General features: G+C 44.4%; 1 protein-coding gene across 1 annotated transcript in view; it reads right to left on the reverse strand.

Moving 5' to 3' along the window:
• Positions 1-21,944, reverse strand: part of LOC124550691 (dopamine D2-like receptor) — a 198,990-nt gene extending 177,046 nt beyond the window's left edge. The window contains exons 1-2 of the mRNA XM_047125415.1: positions 21,937-21,944; positions 5,821-5,955 (exon numbers count right to left, since the gene is read on the reverse strand). Of these exons, the coding sequence (XP_046981371.1) occupies positions 5,821-5,955; positions 21,937-21,944 (143 nt within the window). The remainder of the gene's footprint in view (positions 1-5,820; positions 5,956-21,936) is intronic.
• Between the last annotated feature and the right edge of the window lie 675 nt (positions 21,945-22,619).

The raw sequence follows: 22,619 nt of genomic DNA on the forward strand, positions 1-22,619 counted from the left end.
AATGAACGTAAACTAACAGCGAATTAAATGGCTGGAATATACGTTTTGATTGATTTCGATTTGTCCATTAAAAACTTAATTGTATTGCTTTGCAGCCTTCCATTGCATTTTTTTAATATTTTACTTCATGCCTAGGAAAGTATTTGTAACCTCAGTGACAGTAATATTGCAGGCCGCGGTGGCCGAGCGGTTCTAGGCGCTTCAGTCCGGAACCACGCGGCAAGTACGGTCGTAGGTTCGAATCCCGCCTCGGGCATGGATGCGTGTAATGTGCTTAGGTTAGTTAGGTTTACGTAGTTCCCAGTCTAGGGGACTGATGACCTCCGATGTTAAGTCCCATAGTGCTTAGATCTTTGTTGTTGTTGTGGTCTTCAGTCCTGAGACTGGTTTGATGCAGCTCTCCATGCTACTCTGGCCTGTGCAAGCGTCTTCATCTCCCAGTACCTACTGCAGCCTACATCCTTCTGAATCTGCTTCGTGTATTCATCTCTTGGTCTCCCTCTACGATTTTTACCCTCCACGCTGCCCACCAATGCTAAATTGGTGATCCCTTGATGCCTCAGAACAATCGATCCCTTCTTCTAGTCAAGTTGTGCCACAAACTCCTCTCCTTCCCAACCATATTCAATACCTCCTCATTAGTTGTGTGATTACCCATCTAATCTTCGACATTATTCTGTGGTACCACATTTCGAAAGCTTCTATTCTCTTCTTGTCTAATCTATTTATCGTCCACGTTTCACTTCCATACATGGCTACACTCCATACAAATAATTTCAGAAATGACTTCCTGACACTTAAATATATATATTCGATGTTAACAAATTTCTCTTCTTCAGAAACGCTTTCCTTGCCATTGCCAGTCTACATTTCATATCCTCTCTACTTCGACCATCATCAGTTATTTTGCTCCCCAAATAGCAAAACTCCTTTACTACTTTAAGTGTCTCATTTCCTAATCTAATACCCTCAGCATCTCCCGACTTATTTCGACTACATTCCATTATCCTCGTTTTGCTTTTGTTGATGTTCATCTTATATCCTCCTGTAAGACACTATCCATTCCGTTCAACTGCTCTTCCAAGTCCTTTGCTGTCTCTGACAGAATTACAATGTCATCGGTGAACCTAAAGGTTTTTATTTCTTCTCCATGGATTTTAATACCTACTCCGAATTTTTCTTTTGTTTCCTTCACTAATCTGAAAGAGAGTATTCCAGTCAACATTGTCGAAAGCTTCCTCTAAGTCTACAAATGCTAGAAACGTAGGTTTGCCTTTCCTTAATCTAGCTTCCAAGATTAAGGGTCAGTATTGCCTCACGTGTTCCAATATTTCTACGGAATCCAAACTGATCTTCCCCGAGGTCGGCTTCTACTAGTTTTTCGATTCGTCTGTAAAGAATTCGCGTTAGTGTTTTGCAGCTGTGACTTATTAAACTGATAGTTCGGTAATTTTCACATCTGTCAACACCTGCTTTCTTTGGGATTGGAATTATTATACTCTTCTTGAAGTCTGAGGGTATTTCGCCTGTCTCATACATCTTGCTCACCAGATGGTAGAGTTTTGTCAGGATTGGCTCTCCCAAGGCTGTCAGTAGTTCTAATGGAATGTTGTCTACTCCAGGGGCCTTGTTTCGACTCCGGTCTTTCACTGCTCTGTCAAACTCTTCATGCAGTACCATATCTCCCATTTCATCTTCATCTACATCCTCTTCCATTTCCATAATATTGTCCTCAAATACATCGCCCTTGTATAGACCCTCTATATACTCCTTCCAACTTCCCGCTTTCCGCTCTTTGCTTAGAACTGGCTTTCCATCTGAGCTCTTGACATTCATACAAGTGGTTCTCTTTTCTCCACAGGTCTCTTTAATTTTCCTATAGGCAGTATCTATCTTACCCCTAGTGAGATAAGCCTCTACATCCTTACATTTGTCCTCTAACCATCCCTGCTTAGCCATTTTGCACTTCCTGTCGATCTCATTTTTGAAACGTTTGTATTCCTTTTTGCCTGCTTCATTTACTGCATTTTTATATTTTCTCCTTTCATCAATTAAATTCAATATTTCTTCTGTTACCCAAGGATGTCTACTAGCCCTCGTTTTTTTACCTACTTGATTCTCTGCTGCCTTCACTACTTCATCCCTCAAAGTTACCCATTGTTCTTTTACTGTATTTCTTTCTCCCATTCCCGTCAATTGTTCCCTTACGCTCTACCAGAAACTCTGTACAACCTCTGGTTTAGTTAGTTTATCCAGGTCCGATCTCCTTAAATTCCCACATTTTTACAGTTTCTTCAGTTTTAGTCTACAGTTCATAACCAATAGATTGCGGTCAGAGTCCACATCTGCACCTGGAAATATCTTACAATTTAAAACCTGGTTCCTAAATCTCTGTCTTACCATTATATAATCTATCTGAAACCTGTCAGTATCTCCAGGCTCCTTCCATGTATACAACCTTCTTTTATGATTCTTGAGCCAAGTGTTAGCTATGATTAAGTTGTGCTCTGTGCAAAATTCTACCAGTCGGCTTCCTCTTTCATTTCTTACCCCCAATCCATATTCACCTACTACGTTTCCTTCTCTCCCTTTTCCTATTACCGAATTCCAGTCACCCATGACTACTAACTTTTCGTCTCCCTTCACTATCTGAATAATTTCTTTTATTTCATCATACATTTCTTCAATTTCTTCGTCATCTGCAGAGCTAGTTGGCATATAAACTTGTACTACTGTAGTAGGCGTGGGCTTCGTGTCTATCTTGGCCACAATAATGCGTTCACTATGCTGTTTGTAGTAGATTACCCGCATTCCTATTCTTTTATTCATTATTAAACCTACTCCTGCATTACCCCTATTTGACTTTGTATTTATAACCCTGTATTCGCCTGACCAAAAATCTTGTTCCTCTTGCCACCGTACTTCACTAATTCCCACTATATCTAACTTTAACCTATCCATTTCCCTTTTTAAATTTTCTAACCAACCTGCCCGATTAACGGATCTGACATTCCACGCTCCGATCCGTAGAACGCCAGTTTTCTTTCTCCTGATAACGGCGTCCTCTTGAATAGTCCCGGGAGATCTGAATGGGGGACTATTTTACCTCCGGAATATTTTACCCAAGAGGACGCCATCATCACTAACCATACAGTATAGCTGCATGCCCTCGGGAAAAATTACGGCTGTAGTTTCCCCTTGTTTTAAACCGTTCGCAGTACCAGCACAGCAAGGCTGTTTTGGTTAGTGTTACGAGACCAGATCAGTCAATCATCCAGACTGTTGCCCCTGCAACTATTGAAAAGGCTGCTGACCCTCTTCAGGAACCACACATTTGTCTGGCCTCTCAACAGATTCCCCATCCATTGTGGTTGCACCTACGGTACGGCTATCTGTATCGCTGAGGCACGCAAGCCTCCCCACCAACGGCAAGGTCCATGGTTCATGGGGGGGGGGAGGGTGCTTAGAGCTATTTGACAGTAATATTTTCGGAAGTTTACGTAAAAGAGAGAATTTAATGCCGCAATCTTCTCTCTATGAATACAAACTGATACTGAATTATGCAGATATACCGGTTTCGATTTGGGGATTAAAAGCTTCACGAAATTGCTCTGCTTCTTTCGACAGGTGTAAATTATATTCTTTACTACAAGAAAACGAATCTAGTAAGTCTGTTTTGTGATTTGGTTGCCTACTCACTTCATTTTGATTTTGTTTTGTTTAAGAGTAAAATGCCTAGGAGACGGTTGAGTCTTTCTCAGTACACTAGAATGGCTAAAAGACTCAGGAATCTAATAAACATCACGAGGAGAGACTTGCCGCACCTCGCGAATATCAGGCTTTAATTCACTCTTAGCAAACTCCTTCCGAAAGCTAGGCACTACATAACTCTTATGCAGACTGTCTTGCATTATCTCGCTCCTCAGAACCCTTCACTAGGGCGGGATTAAAGTTACTTCTCTCCAAAGTAACAACATAGAAGCGGAAATCTTGATGGGAAGTGGCGCCGGCGAGTTTTTTTATCCCGAATCCAGCTTAACCTAGCAGTTTCACGTTTCGCGTTAAGCGGATACAACTCTCACTGAGCTTATTTTGTGCCAAGATCATAAACAAAGCACATGCCCACACGCTGCATGCTGCAAATGTGGTCTTCGGCGTCAGTCGTTCTCACACAGCCAGTTGTAGGTGATTCTCTCCCTTGTTAGTGAAACAAACAAGCTCTTCCTTCATTTCCCTAATCAAACTGTTTCAAGCATTGTGTACTAAGAAGCCATAAAAGTTGAAAACAAGTTCCACACCTACGAACTGTCAGGAACAGCTATAAATAAATACCCGGACAATGCCAGCATTCTTAGCTAGTCTAGATATACAGTGTTACGGAGTGAATGTGTTTTCATGGTCATTCCCATAGACAATGAGTGGTTGTTCAAGGGCCAATGAGACTAGCTCGCTGTACAGCCTCGCCTGACGGGTTACCTGATTCAGCGGACGTAAACTGTGTGACGGTTGGTCGGTTTGTTTGGGGGTTATCCGTCCCATCTGCGTGACGACAACATGCATTATCGTTGGGCTATCCTTCGGTTCGTTGGATATATATGGGGACAAAGAGCCAAACGACGGCTACTTTTGCATTCGAGTTGTCTGCTACACTGAAGAGCCAAAGAAACTGGTACACCTGCATAATATCGTGTAGCAACCCCGCGAGCACGCAGAAGTGCCGCAACATCTACTATCTACTATCTATTGTGGAAAGCAATGGTCCCATAATACTCCCCTGTGGCACGCCAGAGGTTATTGTAACGTCTGTAGACGTCTCCCCATTGATAACAACACGCTGTGTTCTGTTTGCTAAAAACTCTTCAATCCAGCCACACAGCAGGTCTGATATTCCGTAGCCTCTTACTCTGTTTATCAGGTGACAGTGCGGAACTGTATCGAACGCCTTCCCGAAGTCAAGGGAAATGGCATCTACCTGGGAGCCTGTATCTAATATTTCTGGGTCTCACGAACAAATAAAGTTAGTTGGGTCTCACACGATCGCTGTTTCCGGAATCCATGTTGATTCCTACAGAGTATATTCTGGGTTTCCAGAAACGACATTACACGTGAGCAAAAAACATGTTCTAAAATTCTACAACAGATCGACGTCAGAGATATAGGTCTACAGTTTTGCGCATCTGCTCGACGACCCTTCTTGAAGACTGGGACTACCTGTGTCCTTTTCCAATCATTTGGAACCTTCCGTTCCTCTAGAGACTTGCGGTACACGGCTGTTAGAAGGCGGGCAAGTTCTTTCCCGTACTCTGTGTAGAATAGAATTGCTATCCAGTCAGGTCCAGTGGACTCTCCTCTGTTGAGTGATTTCAATTGTTTTTTTATTCCTTGGACACTTATTTCGATGTCAGCCATCACGAACAAGTGAAATGAAAACTTCCCTCTCTATCCAACTGTATCGGCGTAACAAATAAAAACTGAACACATGTTTATGCAACTTTTTTTCGAATTAGTCTATATCACCATGGCGTAAAATGCTTCCTATCCGTTTCGAACAGTCTGTGTGTAGCTGTTGAACTCAGCGAGTACGGTCCAATCGATCACCTTGGTCGGGAGTATACTCGTCGTTATCACTTTTATTAATGTGGGAGGCTGTTCATGAGGGGAGCCATTAATCTAGCCACCATCTATTATCCTCTCTATGAACCACCCTGGCAAACGCGGCTGAAGTGTTCAGCGCTCGATGCACTATTAATTCATCTCAAGCAGGGACTGAAACAAGTCCGCCACCAGACGCACAGTGTTTCGGGAGAGCGCGGCACCCACCTGTCGATGCTGATGGCGACCAGGTTGAAGATGGAGGAGGTGCTGCAGGTGACGTCCATGGCGATGTAGAAGTCGCACACGAAGCTGGGAAGGCCCCACGTGCCGTTCACCTGGAGGGCAAACAAACAGGAAAACCTCCGTCAGTTTACGATACGTCGCTCTACCTCAACTGTAGCATTATTTTATGTTATCAATGTAAACGGATTGTAAACACAGGTATTCCGAATATACCGGGTGATGAAAAAGTCAGTATAAATTTGAAAACTTAATAAACCACGGAATAATGTAGATAGAGAGGTAAAAATTGACACACATGCTTAGAATGACATGGGGTTTTATTAGAACCACCCCGTATTGCTAGACGCGTGAGAGATCTCTTGCGCGCGGCGTTTGGTGATGATCGTGTGCTCAGCCGCCACTTTCTTCATGTTTGGCCTCCCAGGTCCGCAGACCTCAGTCCGTGCGATTATTGGCTTTGGGGTTACCTGAAGTCGCAGTGTATCGTGATCGATCGACATCTCTAGGCATGCTGAAAGACAACATCCGACGCCAATGGTGCAGTTATGCTAATGCTATCGAAATAAGTGGTTTTGCTGTCAGTAACATCATATATTTACTAGAAATACTTTACAAGATAAATGTGTCTCCATCCAGGACTTTCTCGTACTAGGATTCAGTCCAGGGTAAAAGGATTATCAAAATATATTTCAGTTGTTTTGCATTGTTCTCGGTGCGTTTGAATTAACTGTATGAGTTTCCTTGCCTACGTGTTTCGATGAAGACTTAAATCGCGATTCAATTTTCAAGGGACTAGAAATAAAATTGAGACAAATATTATGGGTACACTTGTGGCCTCTTCATTGCTAAAAGCTCCTCGATAAATCATACGACTGATTGCTTAATACTCAACCCTTTTTACGGTTCTGGACCTCAGTAGGTAAATGCGGAATCCTTATAGAACCACATCGTTCGTCTTTCAGTCTGTTTGTCTGTTCGACGCCTTTTTCTCAGGAACGGAGTGAGGTACCGAGTTGAAATTTGTGTCATGTATTAGGCCTACATTTCCTTGGCGGAGTCAAAAGTTCAGTCTGTGTTAATGCAACTAAGAGAAAAGGCCTTTTTTTTTTTTTTTTTTTTTTGGCACTCGCACACTCAATCGTCAGAACCTATAGATAGGGTACTTCCCGTTAACCTATAATCATGAAATTTGTCAAGAAGCGAAGTTTCGCAGCACATGTAAAGGAAAAACTACAACAAAAAACCTTAATAAGTAATTATTTATGAAAAGAAACACTACTGGCCATTAAAATTGCTACACCACGTCGTATCGGGACATTGCTGCTCACGTTGGTCGAGATCCGATGACTGTTAGCAGAATATGGAATCGGTGGGTTCAGGAGGGTAATACGGAACGCCGTGCTGGATCCCAACGGCCTCGTATCACTAGCAGTCGATGGCCGCTTATGCTGCCCATGTTCTAAGCTCGCCCGGGCATCCCAACTATCGCCTCCTGTTCCCGCGGTCGGTCGTCCGTCTGCCAGAACGTCGGCCCCGGTCTGGTTGTACAATAGCGGTCCGCGTCAAAGAGCTTCTCTCTGGGCTCCAGGGTTTCACTGTTCCACCTCCTTTCCGGGCTACTTTGCATACACCCCCATGGTGTGTTCGTCGCCCTAGCCTTCGGCTCGACTTGGCACAGGGCCCTAAGGACTCAGTCCCTCCAGAGGCCTTCCGCCGCCGCTTTTATTCCATCCTGGCCACGTATCAGGGCTCTGGTGTTGTTTACACTGACGGTTCGATGGTTGCTGGTCGTGTCGGATATGCGCTCACTCTAGGGGACCTTTCCGAACAACGTTCCTTGCCGGATGGCTGCAGCGTTTACACTGCTGAACTGGTCGCCATCTTTCGTGCCCTCGAGTATATCCGCTCCTGCTCAGGTGAGTCCTTCGTTATCTGTAGCGATTCCCTGAGCGGTTTACGAGCTCTCGACCAGTGTTTCCCTCGTTCTCGTTTGGTGATGGCTATCCACGAGTCTCTGCATACTCTCGCCTGTTGCGGCCGCTCTGTGGTCTTTGTGTGGACTCCCGGTCATGTCGGTATCCCGGGTAACGAACATGTTGATCGCCTGGCGAAAGAGGCCACCAGTAAGCCATCTCTGGACGTTGGCCTCCCAGAGACTGATTTGCGGGCAGTCTTCCGCCGCAAAATCTTGACGCTATGGGACGATGAATGGCGCGAACTGACAATGCGCAATAAACTCCGTGCTGTCAAGGAGACGACGGCTGTGTGGCGGTCATCCCTGCGAGCCACTCGCAGGGACTCAGTAGTTCTTTGCCGGCTCCGCATTGGCCACTCCCGGCTGACACACAGTTATTTACTGCGCCGGGAGGACCCTCCTCTATGTCGCTGTGGGGCAGCTTTGACAGTGGCCCACATTTTGCTGGCCTGCCCCCTTTTAGCTGTGGTCAGGCAGACATTTGCGCTGCCTGCTGCGCTCCCTGCCCTTTTAACAGATGACTCCACTATGGCTGACTTAGTTTTACGTTTTATTCGGGCAGGGGGATTTTATCATTTACTCTGAGTGTTTCTGTTTTATTTTATCGTTTTGTGTTGATTCTGGCCTTTGGCCTATGGTTTTACACTGATTTTTTAATGTGTTTCTAAGTGGTTGGCCTTTCCTTTTTTATGTCTATGGTCGGCCAACCACCGTCACACTCTGTGTGGTTTTAGTTTGTTTTTTCTTGTCTTTGTCTCAGTATCTCTTGTTCTGTATCGTCTGTGATCTCTTCTGTTCTTTGATTTTATTCTCTGTGGGTGTTCTTTGTCTTTGGAAAAAGGGACCGATGACCATGGCAGTCTGGTCGCTTTCATCCCCCAAACAAACCAACCAACTAGCAGTCGAGATGACAGGCATCTTATCCGCATGACTGTAGCGGATCGTGCAGCCACGTCTCGATTCCTGAGTCAACAGATGGGGACGTTTGCAAGACAAATACCACCTGCACGAACAGTTCGACAACGTTAGCAGCAGCATGGACTATCAGCTCGGAGACCATGGCTGCGGTTACCCTTGACGCTGAATCACAGAGCGCCTGCGAGGGTGTACTCAACGACGGACCTAGGTGCACGTATGGCAAAACGTCATTTTTTCAGATGAATCCAGGTTCTGTTTGCAGCATCAAAATGGTCGCATCCGTGTTTGGCGACATCGCGGTGAACGCACATTGGAAGCGTGTATTCGTCATTGCCATACTGGCGTATCACCCGGCGTGATGGTACGGGGTGCCATTGGTTACACGTCTCGGTCACCTCTTGTTCGCACTGACGGCACTCTGAACAGTGGACATTCAGATGTGTTACGACCCGTCGCTCTACCCTTCATTCGATCCCTGCGAAACCCTACATTTCAGCAGGATAATGCACAACCGCATGTTTCAGGTCCTGTACGGGCCTTTCTGGATACAGAAAATGTTCGACTGCTGCCCTTGCCAGCACATTCTCCAGATCTCTCACCAATTGAAAACGTCTGGTCAATGGTGGCCGAGCAACTGGCTCGTCACAATACGCCAGTCACTACTCCCGATAAACTGTGGATTCATGTAAAAGCTGGATGGGCAGCTGCACCCGTACACGCCATTCAAGCTCTGTTTGACTCAATGCCCAGGGGTATCAAGGCCGTTATTACGGCCAGAGGTGGTTGTTCTGGGTACTGATTTCTCAGGATCTATGCACCCAAATTGCGTGAAAATGTAATCACATGTCAGTTCTAGTATAATACATTTGTCCAATGAATACCCGGTTATCATCTGCATTTCTTCTTGGTGTAACAATTTTGATGGCCAGTAGTGTAGTTACTGCTCACCACATAGCGGAGATGTTGAGTCGCTGATAGGCACAATAAAAAAGACTGTCAGAAAGGGAGCTTTAGGCCAACAAGTCCTTCATCGAAAATAAACATACACACACGCACATATATACTGCTCACAGACGCATCACGTCATCCTGTTGTGCCTATCTGCGATTCAGCGTCTCCGCTTTATGGTGAGCAGCACCTATTATTTTCATAACTTGTTGCATTCCATCCTGGGTTTTCGGGTATTAATTTGTAATTATATCATGAAAAATATTCGAGTACAAACTTACGACGACGACTGTTCAACACGTAATGTGACGCATTTTTTTTTTTTTTTTTTTTGCTCTCGGGGAATTTCGATTGAAGAAATGCGGTGTTAGTTGCGAGACATCGTGGAGTATTCCCGCTTCAGTCTTTATGGTTCGTCGAAATTCCGATAGGTGGCGGTGCTATATGAAGTCTTCAAAATTGTCTCTGTAACAGCAGTTCGCTTCAAGCAGAGAGGTGGCTCTGAGTTCCTTTGGCGGAGAAACTGAGCATCGCAGAAATTTCTAGGCGCTGGCACAATATCTACGGAGATCTAGCAGCTTTTCCCGTTCTATGCGAGCTGCCATAACGAGTTCGTCTTAAGCACCTCGGCTATTCGAGGACGGTTACGATCCGACCCAAATTCTCAACTTGTCGCACACGACGCATGTAGCATCCACTACCTGTTAGCCTCATTGGTCGCCGCTTCGCCTGATTCCCGCAAGAAATCGGACGTAATGCACATACTAGCTGAAGGTCAGGTGCTTATGTTACTATGTATGCTTTCGAACATTTCCGAAAGAACAGACACTGCGTATATAATAATGCCATGGCTTTCCTGTATATAAAAGGCAATGTCACGCATGACTCACTGACTGACTGACTGACTGAGAATCATGATCAGCCAGCCCAAACCACTGAGGATAGATACTTGGAATCTGCTGATGGTGTTGATCACATAGTGTAAGCGCCGCTAAAGAACGGATTTTTCGAAATTCCATCCGTAAGGGGGTGAAAGAGGGGATGAAGTGTTTTCGGAAAAATCCCGCTATTAAGACCATTTTGAAGCTAGACCTACAAAAATTGGTGTTTGGTTTGTCGGTCGAAAATTAATAAATACGTGTTTCAGCATTTTTGGGAATTTAACTCTGTGCGGTTGAAAGCAATTTTTGAAACTATGTAATTATTAAAGAACTACTAAAATATTTTTAACGCTACATCAATGAACAATGGTATTTGACTTCTCGCATAAAAATGAAAAACCAGAACTACTAAAATATTTTTAAAGCTACATCAATGAACAATGGTATTTGACTTCTCGCATAAAAATGAAAAAACTACGCGTTTCAGTGTTTTTTTGGAAATTGAACCCCTAACGGGGTAAAGTAGGGGATGAGACTTTTAATGAAAATATTGTATTATGTAAACATTTTTCGAGCTGTATTTATGAAGATTTAAATTTCGCCTCTCAGTTAGAAATTTAAAACTGCCCTTGTTTCACTGTTTTTGGATATTCATCCACTATAGGGCTGAAAAGGGGGATGAAAGTTTTTATCAAAATATTTCATTGTGCAAACATTTTTAAGCTAAATCTATGAAAATTTGTATTTGGCTTTTCTGTTAGAAATAAAAAATACACATGTCACTGTTTTTTGGAAATTTAACCTCTAAGCGGATGAAACAGGGGGTGAAACGTTTTATGAAAATATCTCACTACGAAAATGGCTCTGAGCACTATGGTACTTAACGAAAATGGTTCAAATGGCTCTGAGCACTATGGGACTCAACTGCTGTGGTCATAAGTCCCCTAGAACTTAGAACTACTTAAACCTAACTAACCTAAGGACATCACACACATCTATGCCCGAGGCAGGATTCGAACCTGCGACCGTAGCGGTCGTGCGGTTCCAGACTGTTGCGCCTTTAACCGCTCGGCCACTCCGGCCGGCTGTGGTACTTAACATCTGAGGTCATCAGTCCCTAGAACTTAGAACTAATTAAACCTAACTAACCTAAGGACATCACACACATCCATGCCCGAGGCAGGATTCGAACCTGCGACCGTACCGGTCGCGCAGTTCGAGACTTAGGTGCCTAGAACCGCATGGCCACTGCGGCCGGCCATCTCACTACGAAAGCATTTTAAAAGGTACATATTTGACAACTTACGTTTGTTTTCTCGGTTAGAGATGAAAAAATACCCATATTTTTGGAAAGTAAAGCCATAACGGCATGAAATAGGGTCAGATTGATTCATTGACTCTTCATCGCCCAGCCAAAACTGCTAAGGATAGGAAGTTGAAGTTTGGAGAGAGAGTCGATCTTATGCTGTTGGCATCGTTTAAGAAAGGATTGTCCGAAATTCCTCTCCTAAAGAAGTGAAACAGGGGATGAAAGGCTTTTTGAAAGTACGTCGCTATTAAGGGAATTTTGAAGCTAAACTACGAAAACTGGTATTCGGTTTCTGAGTCAGTAAATAAAAAATACGTGTTGCAGCATTTTTGAAATTCAACTACTAATGGGGTAAAATAGTGGGTGAAAGTTTTTTGAAAATAAATAATTACTAAAGGGCTACTAATGGACTTTTAAAGCTGCATCTATGACAACTTGTATTTGACTTCTCGGTAGGATATAGAATAAAAATGTGTTTCAGTGTTCCTGGAAATTCGACCCTTAAGGGAGTGCAACAGGTGATGATAATTTTTAAGAACATAGTTCGTTACATTGAAAAATGGGAATGTTTCCACAAGTACGGAAAAGGCATGATTAACAAAAACTTTGGACTCCAGCTATCATAATCACTTTTAGATCAGAAGTATATCCAGTAAAAACGACGCTACTATAGTCTTAATTAGCGTGAAAAGTTTAGAAAATGTTGCAGTTTGTGATCATAAAAATTCTATTAAAGAAAAACGAAAAGTCTCGGCAGTCTAGAGCGTGAGGCAGTGGACGCTAAGCTAGTATGTGTAATACACCGGGTGATCAGAAAGTAAGTATAAATCTGAAAACTGAATAAATCACGGAATTATGTAGATAGAGAGGTACAAATTGACACACATGCTTATAATGACATGGAGTTTTATTAGAACCGAAAAAATACAAAAGTTCAAAAAATGTCCTACAGATGGCGCTTCATCTGATCAGAATAGCAATAATTAGCATAACAAAGTAAGACAAAGCAAAGATGATGTTCTTTACAGGAAATGCTCAATATGTCCACCATCATTCGTCATCAATAGCTGCAGTCGAGGAATAATGTTGTGAACAGCACTGTAAAGTATGTCCGGAGTCATGGTGAGGCATTGGCGTCGGCCGGCCGGTGTGGCCAAGCGGTTCTAGGCGCTTTACAGCAAACATAAACATAGCCAAAGCCTTGCAGACAAACAAAAATTACACGTAGCCAAATGTAGTGTGAGGAGGGCTATGCGAGAGGCGTTCAATGAGTTCGAAAGTAATGTTCTATGTACTGACTTGGCAGAAAATCCTAAGAAATTTTAGTTTTATGTCAAAGAGATAGGTGGATCAAAACAGAATGTCCAGACACTATGTGACCAAAATGGTACTAAAACAGAGGATGACAGACTAAAGGCCGAAATACAAAATGTCTTTCTCCAAAGCTGTTTCACAGAGGAAGACTGCACTGTAGAGCCTTCCATAGAATGTCGCACAGATGACAAAATGGTAGATATCGAAATAGATGACACAGGGATAGAAAAACAATTAAAATCGCTCAAAAGAGGAAAGACCGCTGGACTTGATGGGATACCAGTTCGATTTTACACAGAGTACGCGAAGGAACTTGCGCCCCTTCTTGCAGCGGTGTACCGCAGGTCTCAGAAGAGCGTAGCATTCCAAAGCATTGGAAGGGACGTCGAACAGATGTGCAAAACTATAGACCTATATCTCTAACGTCGATCAGCTGTAGAATTTTGGAACACGTATTATGTTCGACTGTAATGACTTTTCTGGAGACTAGAAATCTACTCTGTAGGAATCAGCATGGGTTTCGAAAAAGATGATCGTGTGAAACCCATCTCGCGCTATTCGTCCACGAGACTCAGAGGGCCATAGACACGGGTTCCCAGGTAGATGCCGTGTTTATTGACTTCCGCAAGGCGTTTGTTACAGTTCCCAACAGTTGTTTAATGAACAGAGTAAGAACATATGGAGTATCAGACCAATTGTGTGATTGGATTGAAGAGTTCCTAGATAACACAACGCAGCATGTCATTCTCAATGGGGAGACGTCTTCCGAAGTAAGAGTGATTTCAGGTGTGCAGCAGGGGAGTGTCGTAGGACCGTTGCTATTCACAATATACATAAATGACCTTGTGGATGACATCGGAAGTTCACTGAGGCTTTTTGCAGATGATGCTGTGATGTATCGAGAGGTTGTAACAATGGAAAATTGTACTGAAATGCAGGAGGATCTGCAGCGAATTGACGCATGGTGTAGGGAATGACAATTGAATCTCAATATAAACAAGTGTAATGTGCTGCGAATACATAGAAAGAAAGATCCTCTATCATTTAGCTACAATATATAGCAGGTCAGCAATTGGAAGCAGTTAATTCCATAAATTATCTGGGAGTACGCATTACGAGTGATCTAAAATGGAATGACTATATAAAATTAATCGTCGGTAAAGCAGATTCCAGACTGAGATTCATTGGAAGAATCCTAAGGAAATGCAGTCCGAAAACAAAGGAAGTTGGTTACAGTACACTTGTTTGCCCACTCCTTGAATACTGCTCACTGGTGTGGGATCCGTACCAGATAGAGTTGATAGAGAAGATCCAACGGAGAGCAGCGCGCTTCGTTACAGGATCATTTAGCAATTGTGAAAGCGTTCCGGAGATAATAGATAAACTCCAGTGGAATACTCTGCAAGAGAGACGCTCAGTAGCTCGGTACGGGCTTTTGAAGTTTCTAGAACATACCTTCACCGAGGAGTCAAGCAGTATATTGCTCCCTCCTACGTATATCTCGCGAAGAAACCATGAGGACAAAATCAAGAGATTTGAGGCCACACAAAGCCATACCGACAATCTTTCTTTCCACGAACAATACGAGACTGGAATAGAAGAGAGAACCGATAGACATACTCAAGGTACCCTCCGCCACACACCGTCAGGTGGCTTGCAGACTATAGATGTAGATGTTGATGGGCGATCAAATGGCGCTCAGGAGATCTGTCCGTGCATCCTCTATAGATAGTTACTCCGCTGAGGTTAGAGGTGATTCGTGTTCGCGAAAACCATTCTACGGTACAGCCGTGCCCCACTGACAAGTAAGTACTCCTGTTGAAAAGCTGTTGAACTGATTCACATTGTAGGCCTGCAGGAAGTTGGATAGATGTATCGACGGGTAGCTGTGCGTCGCAACAGTCCGTAGTGGTCAGTGAAACATTTCTGCACTTGTAGATCAAGTTCTGGACGTCTGTGCAGTACAAATGAACGTCAGGATACACGGAAGGCGACCAATCCGGCATCTTCCAGATACGAAATCCGGACACGCAGATCCACTGCTTGCAGCAGGATTAATAACATGTGTGCCTCCAGCCACATTGCGACACAACGGCACTACCAGCAATGGGTAGTCTCGTGTCGTGAATGAGTTGAGTGAAGAATGTAATTGCGCTGTGTCGTCTTCATCCTGTAGTCGAGTGATGGGTTGCGCAGGTGTATGGTGTAGCCTGGTGAGCTGCCTAGTCCAGACTACATTCACACACTACACATCGGTATCATTCCAAGATTATGGTGTGGTGGAGGGGGGGGGGGGGGGTGGAGCATCAGTTACAAGTGGCAGTCATACACTCCTGGAAATTGAAATAAGAACACCGTGAATTCATTGTCCCAGGAAGGGGAAACTTTATTGACACATTCCTGGGGTCAGATACATCACATGATCACACTGACAGAACCACAGGCACATAGACACAGGCAACAGAGCATGCACAGTTTCGGCACTAGTACAGTGTATATCCACCTTTCGCAGCAATGCAGGCTGCTATTCTCCCATGGAGACGATCGTAGAGATGCTGGATGTAGTCCTGTGGAACGGCTTGCCATGCCATTTCCACCTGGCGCCTCAGTTGGACCAGCGTTCGTGCTGGACGTGCGGAGCGCGTAAGACGACGCTTCATCCAGTCCCAAACATGCTCAATGGGGGACAGATCCGGAGATCTTGCTGGCCAGGGTAGTTGACTTACACCTTCTAGAGCACGTTGGGTGGCACGGGATACATGCGGACGTGCATTGTCCTGTTGGAACAGGTCTAGGAATGGTAGAACGATGGGTTCGATGACGGTTTGGATGTACCGTGCACTATTCAGTGTCCCCTCGACGATCACCAGTGGTGTACGGCCAGTGTAGGAGATCGCTCCCCACACCATGATGCCGGGTGTTGGCCCTGTGTGCCTCGGTCGTATGCAGTCCTGATTGTGGCGCTCACCTGCACGGCGCCAAACACGCATACGACCATCATTGGCACCAAGGCAGAAGCGACTCTCATCGCTGAAGACGACACGTCTCCATTCGTCCCTCCATTCACGCCTGTCGCGACACCACTGGAGGCGGGCTGCACGATGTTGGGGCGTGAGCGGAAGACGGCCTAACGGTGTGCGGGACCGTAGCCCAGCTTCATGGAGACGGTTGCGAATGGTCCTCGCCGGTACCCCAGGAGCAACAGTGTCCCTAATTTGCTGGGAAGTGGCGGTGCGGTCCCCTACGGCACTGCGTAGGATCCTACGGTCTTGGCGTGCATCCGTGCGTCGCTGCGGTCCGGTCCCAGGTCGACGGGCACGTGCACCTTCCGCCGACCACTGGCGACAACATCGATGTACTGTGGAGACCTCACGCCCCACATGTTGAGCAATTCGGCGGTACGTCCACCCGGCCTCCCGCATGCCCACTATACGCCCTCGCTCAAAGTCCGTCAACTGCACATACGGTTCACGTCCACGCTGTCGCGGCATGCTACCAGTGTTAAAGATTGCGATGGAGCTCCGTATGCCACAGCAAACTGGCTGACACTGACGGCGGCGGTGCACAAATGCTGCGCAGCTAGCGCCATTCGACGGCCAACACCGCGGTTCCTGGTGTGTCCGCTGTGCCGTGCGTGTGATCATTGCTTGTACAGCCCTCTCGCAGTGTCCGGAGCAAGTATGGTGGGTCTGACACACAGGTGTTAATGCGTTCTTTTTTCCATTTCCAGGAGTGTATTTCGTGTTCTTCAGTAAAGTAGCCAGTGACCTTTACATTCCACAAACCATGATCTCAATGCCTCTGTAATTTTTTCGAAAGAACGATGATAGATTTTTTCAGCAGGACAATGCCCGTATTCATACTGCTGCTGAGATTCAAAGTACTATTTCAATTATTCAAAATGACATTCACAATCGCGTTATTTGTTTTGCCGCCAACCGGTTTCAACCCACGATGGGGTCATCTTCAGGGCAATTTACACCATTTGGTCGCTCGCTGGAGTCGTCACCCTGCGTGGCATGGTTACCAACCGTGCACAGGCAGGGTGACGACTCCAGCGAGCGAGTAAATAGTGTAAATTTCCCTGAAGATGACCCCATCGCGGGTTGAAACCGGTTGGCCGCAAAACAAATAACCTGATTGTGACTGTCATTTTGAGTAATTGATTATAAGTAAATTAATCGCTGTTTATCTCCATACAAGTATGTTGTGTAAAAAAAAAGTACCCTTTGCAGAGTACAACTGGTTTGACCAGCAAGATCACCAGATCTCTCGCGAACTGAAGACTTGTGGGATACGATATAGTGGGAACTTACTCGTTCCCCAGTGCTGGCAAGAACCTTTGCCTTACTGATATAAAAGAAGCAAGATGCTCGGGACAGTATATCACATGGTGCTATTCGGCAATAAACCAGTGTTGTCACCATGCATATGTATGGACACACTTCACTGTGACATACGTACAACATTTGGTAAGTGGGACATCTGCAACTGAGAGGCATCATAATTTAGGGAGATCCGGTTCGGTTGCGCCAATATTCATTTATACCCCGACCAGTTTCGAGCTTCTAAAATCTCTTCTTCATCTGTATGAAATTACAGTATTTGGTAATACATAACACGTCGTTAGGCCAGTCAGTGCAAGAATTCCAATAGTTGGCTAAAATGGCTCTGAGCACTATGGGACTTAACATCTGAGGTCATCAGTCCCCTCGAACTTAGAACTACTTAAACCTAACTAACCTAAGGACATCACACACATCCATGCCCGAGACAGGATTCGAACCTGCGACCGTAGCAGTCGCGCGGTTCCAGACTGAAGCGCCTAGAACCGCTCGGCCACCGGCGGCTGGCATTCCAATAGTTGCACGTTGGCGGAAACTGTTCAACACTTGGCAGCCGCAAGGTAGGACTGAGCTTCCAGACGTCCAGCATGGCCCTCCACACACTTTGTCCCAACACGCAATGACTGGAAGTCCTGCATTGCCTGGCCCGACGCATTTTATGTGCTATCAAATACAACATTTTCATACACCTGAAGAAGGAATTTTAAAATCTCGAAACCACTCGTGGTTCGGATAATTATTAGTACAGCTGAGCCGGCCGGAGTGGCCGTGCGGTTCTAGGCGCTACAGTATGGAACCGAGCGACCGCTACGGTCGCAGGTTCGAATCCTGCCTCCTGCATGGACGTGTGTGATGTCCTTAGATTAGTTAGGTTTAATTAGTTCTAAGTTCTAGGCGACTGATGACCTCAGAAGTTAAGTCGCATAGTGCTCAGAGCCATTTTTGAGTACAACTGAATCGGATCTCGCTAAATAAATTATGTGACATACGTGTTATAAAATTGAAACAAATGAGCCCTCGATCACATTTATTTATGTCTTATTGACTAGGTTTCAACACGTCTAAGAGTGCCTTCATCAGAACTAAACAATTAAAATGGCCTAAAAAAATTTCTTCAACGGTATAAAGCCGTTACTTGACATTTAATTTCGAGTCTCCTTGTGCAGTTAACCGAAATTTTTTTTCATCTAAGTTAACTCATAATTTTTCATTTATTAAATGGTTTATTGGCAGTATTTCATGCTATATCGCTTTCTACGAGGGCTATCCACAAAGTACATTACGTTTTGGAATTAAAAATAAATAAAGTATTGGAAATTTTTTTAATTATATACGCATGAAAGCCACACTTAAGTACTACTTTTCTACATAGTTGCCATTTAAATTAAGACACTTATCGTAGCGATGGACGAGCTTGGAAATTCCTTCGTCGAAAAATTCGGCCGCCTGCGCCTTCAACCACGTGGATACCTCTTCTTTTGGTACAGAAAAGGTCTGATTTTTGTGGATTTCCTGGAAAGAGGCACTACAATAAACTCTCAAAGGTATTGCCAAACTCTGCACAACCTCAGAAGAGCAATACAAAACAAGCGCAGGGGAAAGTTGGGCTCAAAGATCTTGCTGATTCACGACAACGCCCGGGCCCACACGGCAAATGCCACTCGTGAGGTTCTCGAATCTTTTAATTGGGAGTTGTTTCCTCATCCGCCGTACAGTCCCGACCTGGCACCGAGCGACTTCCACTTATTCCAAGCAATGAAGAAGTGGTTGGCTATGCAGCGTTTTGATGACGACGCACAGCTTCAAGAAGAGGTAACCACGTGGTTGAAGGTGCAGGCGGCCGAATTTTACGACGAAGGAATTTCCAAGCTCGTCCATCGCTACGATAAGTGCCTTAATTTAAATGGCAACTATGTAGAAAAGTAGTATTTAAGTGTGGCTGTCATCTGTAAATAATAAAAAAATTTCCAATGCTTTGTTTATTTTTAATTCCAAAACGTAATGTACTTTGAGGACAGCCCTCGCATAATCTGAGCTATTCAGCCCTTCCTGTATTTTCTATAATGACGTATTTACGCTTCAAACTGTACTGCCAAGCTCTGATGCAGACAAAATGTTACTTTATCTGTCGCGGTTAAACAAAATATTACTTTTTACATTATGTACTGCCCGCATCTCGTGGTCGTGCGGTAGCGTTCTCGCTTCCCACGCCCGGGTTTCCGGGTTCGAATCCCGGCGGGGCCAGGGATTTTCTCTGCCTCGTGATGGCTGGGTGTTGTGTGCTGTCCTTAGGTTAGTTAGGTTTAAGTAGTTCTAAGTTCTAGGGGACTGATGACCATAGATGTTAAGTCCCATAGTGCTCAGAGCCATTTGAACCATTTCTTTTTACATTATGTACTGAACAATAGTCGTTATAATTTTTGTCTGCCTACACTTGAATGTTAAGTAGCCAAGTTGTATCTGCGGCTACCACATAGCACTCTCGATGCAATGTCATGTAAAGCTCTTCTGGCCTTATTCTATATGTGATATGTAAGTACTACCTCTGTCTTTTATTGTTAGTCAGTACTTACATTTTTTATATAAAAATTTCTTTTCCTATAAATTTGTAACTACGTTATAGGCCATTTTAATTGTTTAATTTTGATGAAGGCACTGTTAGAAGTGTTGAAACCTGCTCAATAAGACTTAAATTATTGTGACCGAGGGCTCATTTGTTTCAATTTTAATTCAGAAACGGTCACTGAACCAAGCAGCCATGTTTAAAACTTTGCGATACTTGTTTTATTTGGTCTAGATTTGTTATCGCGTACTCGTATAGTGATAAACTACCTGCTACCTCACTTATCACTAAAATGACCTTGCCCTTGTTGGTGTTGTATTTTTCTTGTTGCTAATTTCAGAATGGACCTATATTTTCTTTACTCCTTATTTCTTTCTCATAAGAGCTGTGAGGCCCTCCCATATTTTCACAGTATCCAACAAATCAGGATACACTATCGAATACTGGATAAGAAATCAATTTAAAATCCCGGGTCTGTAGCTCGTGGTCGTGCGGTAGCGTTCTCGCTTCCCACGCCCGGGTTCCCGGGTTCGATTCCCGGCGGGGTCAGGGATTTTCTCTGCCTCGTGATGACTGGGTGTTGTGTGATGTCCTTAGGTTAGTTAGGTTTAAGTAGTTCTAAGTTCTAGGGGACTGATGACCACAGATGTTAAGTCCCACAGTGCTCAGAGCCATTTGAGCCTAAAATCCCGGCGCCCGCAAACTGGGGCAGAGTTCTTTTATATCCGCCGCCTTGAATAGAAAAAGCTTTGGAAGGTAGCCACAAACTCTCCATAGCACTTTATTAGGCATGGTTCCTCTGATCTGCCACAAATAGTTTTTTTAACGTGGCGGAAATAAACTCTGACATAGACTTCCTTACGCTAGTAACGAGACTTCATTTTCCCCGATGATACGATTCCGCAGAACTCCAAATAACGCAGATTACAATCTTCGACAAACGCACAAAGTTGCAAGCAGATGGGAAACAGGCAGCCATTTAATTTAAGAGGTGTCACTGCGGCGTGACACGAGAGTGATAAACGTCCATCTAAACCCCACAATGCAATGCGGTACGCTGTTGGTTGGTGCACAACGCAATCTCCACCGCGAAATATGCGTAATTAAGTTACGCGCTGACTAACAGCATGATGGACGTCAATGCAGTCTCGACGGCCGCAACATCGAGCGCAACAAAAAAAAAAGTAGAAAAAAAATGACACAACTACGTTAAAATAAAAGTTAAAAAATGAACAGCGCTGTATGTTTCGAAAGTGATTTAATATAATGAAATGTGCGTGATATCCAAACAAAATGCTGATGCCTCTGCCGTCACCAACTGATTCTGTTTTAATCTGGTCGCCGGGCAGTATTACGGACGTGCGGGATTTGCATACGCTCTGACCCCTCCCCGGAAAACTGTTTATTAAATTCTGGCCGTTTAATTTTTCAAAACGACACAGAGCGAACAGAGAATTGGGACTCGGTCTGTGTCGTCATTAACTGTGAAGCCACGTCGCGTGATGACGCAAATGGCTGTTGCACGCTTATAAATGAGGTCACTGCGTACGGAAAGCCAGATTACGGAATGGGGGTGGGGAAGGGGGGGAGGTTAGGCAGGCTACAAACTAATATATAATTATTACTTCGACCATGAAGCTCTGTGATGGCCCTTCTTTACATACACTATTTTATTTAGGGTTCCTGGGTACTGATTAGTGGATATTAATAATGGGTGTATCCACACATTGCACTGATGACGGGTTCATATTTGCTGGCGACACTTTCGAATTTTTTTTATTCTGAGTCATCAGTCTCGTGACTGGTTTGATACAGCCTGCCACGAATTACTCTCCTGTGCCTACCTCTTCATCTCAGACCAGCTTGCAAACTACGTCCTCAATTATTTGCTGGATGTAATCCAATTTCTGACTTCCTCAACAGTTTTTACTTTCTACAGCTCCCTCTAGTAGGATGCAAATAATTCCTTGATGTCTTCACAGATTTCCTACATCCTGTCCCTTGTTCTTGTTAGTGTTTTCGATGTAGTCCTTACATTGCCGATTCTGCCAAGAACGTTCTATTATCACTCCACGTAATTTTCAACAGTCCTCTGTAGCACAACATACCAAATGCTTCGTCTCTCATCCGTTCGAATTTTCTCTTAGTCCGTATCTCCCTGCAATACAATTCTGTGATCCAGGCGTACTTACCCAGAAATTTCTTCCTCAAATAAAGGCCTATATTTGATACTAGTACATTTCTCTTACCCAGGAATGCCCATTTCACCAGTACTAGTCTGCTTTTGATGCCCTCCTTGTTCCATCTGACATTAGTTATTTTATTGTCTGTTGTTGTTGTTGTTGTGGTCTTCAGTCCAGAGACTGGTTTGATGCAGCTCTCCATGCTACTCTATCCTGTTCAAGCTGCTTCATTTCCCAGTACCTACTGCAACCTACATCCTTCTCAATCTGCTTAGTGTATTCATCTCTTGGTCTCCCTCTACGATTTTTACCCTCCACGCTGTCCTCCAATAATAAACTGGTGA

This window comes from Schistocerca americana, chromosome 9 (assembly GCF_021461395.2).
Source record: "Schistocerca americana isolate TAMUIC-IGC-003095 chromosome 9, iqSchAmer2.1, whole genome shotgun sequence".
NCBI classification, from domain to species: domain Eukaryota; kingdom Metazoa; phylum Arthropoda; class Insecta; order Orthoptera; family Acrididae; genus Schistocerca; species Schistocerca americana.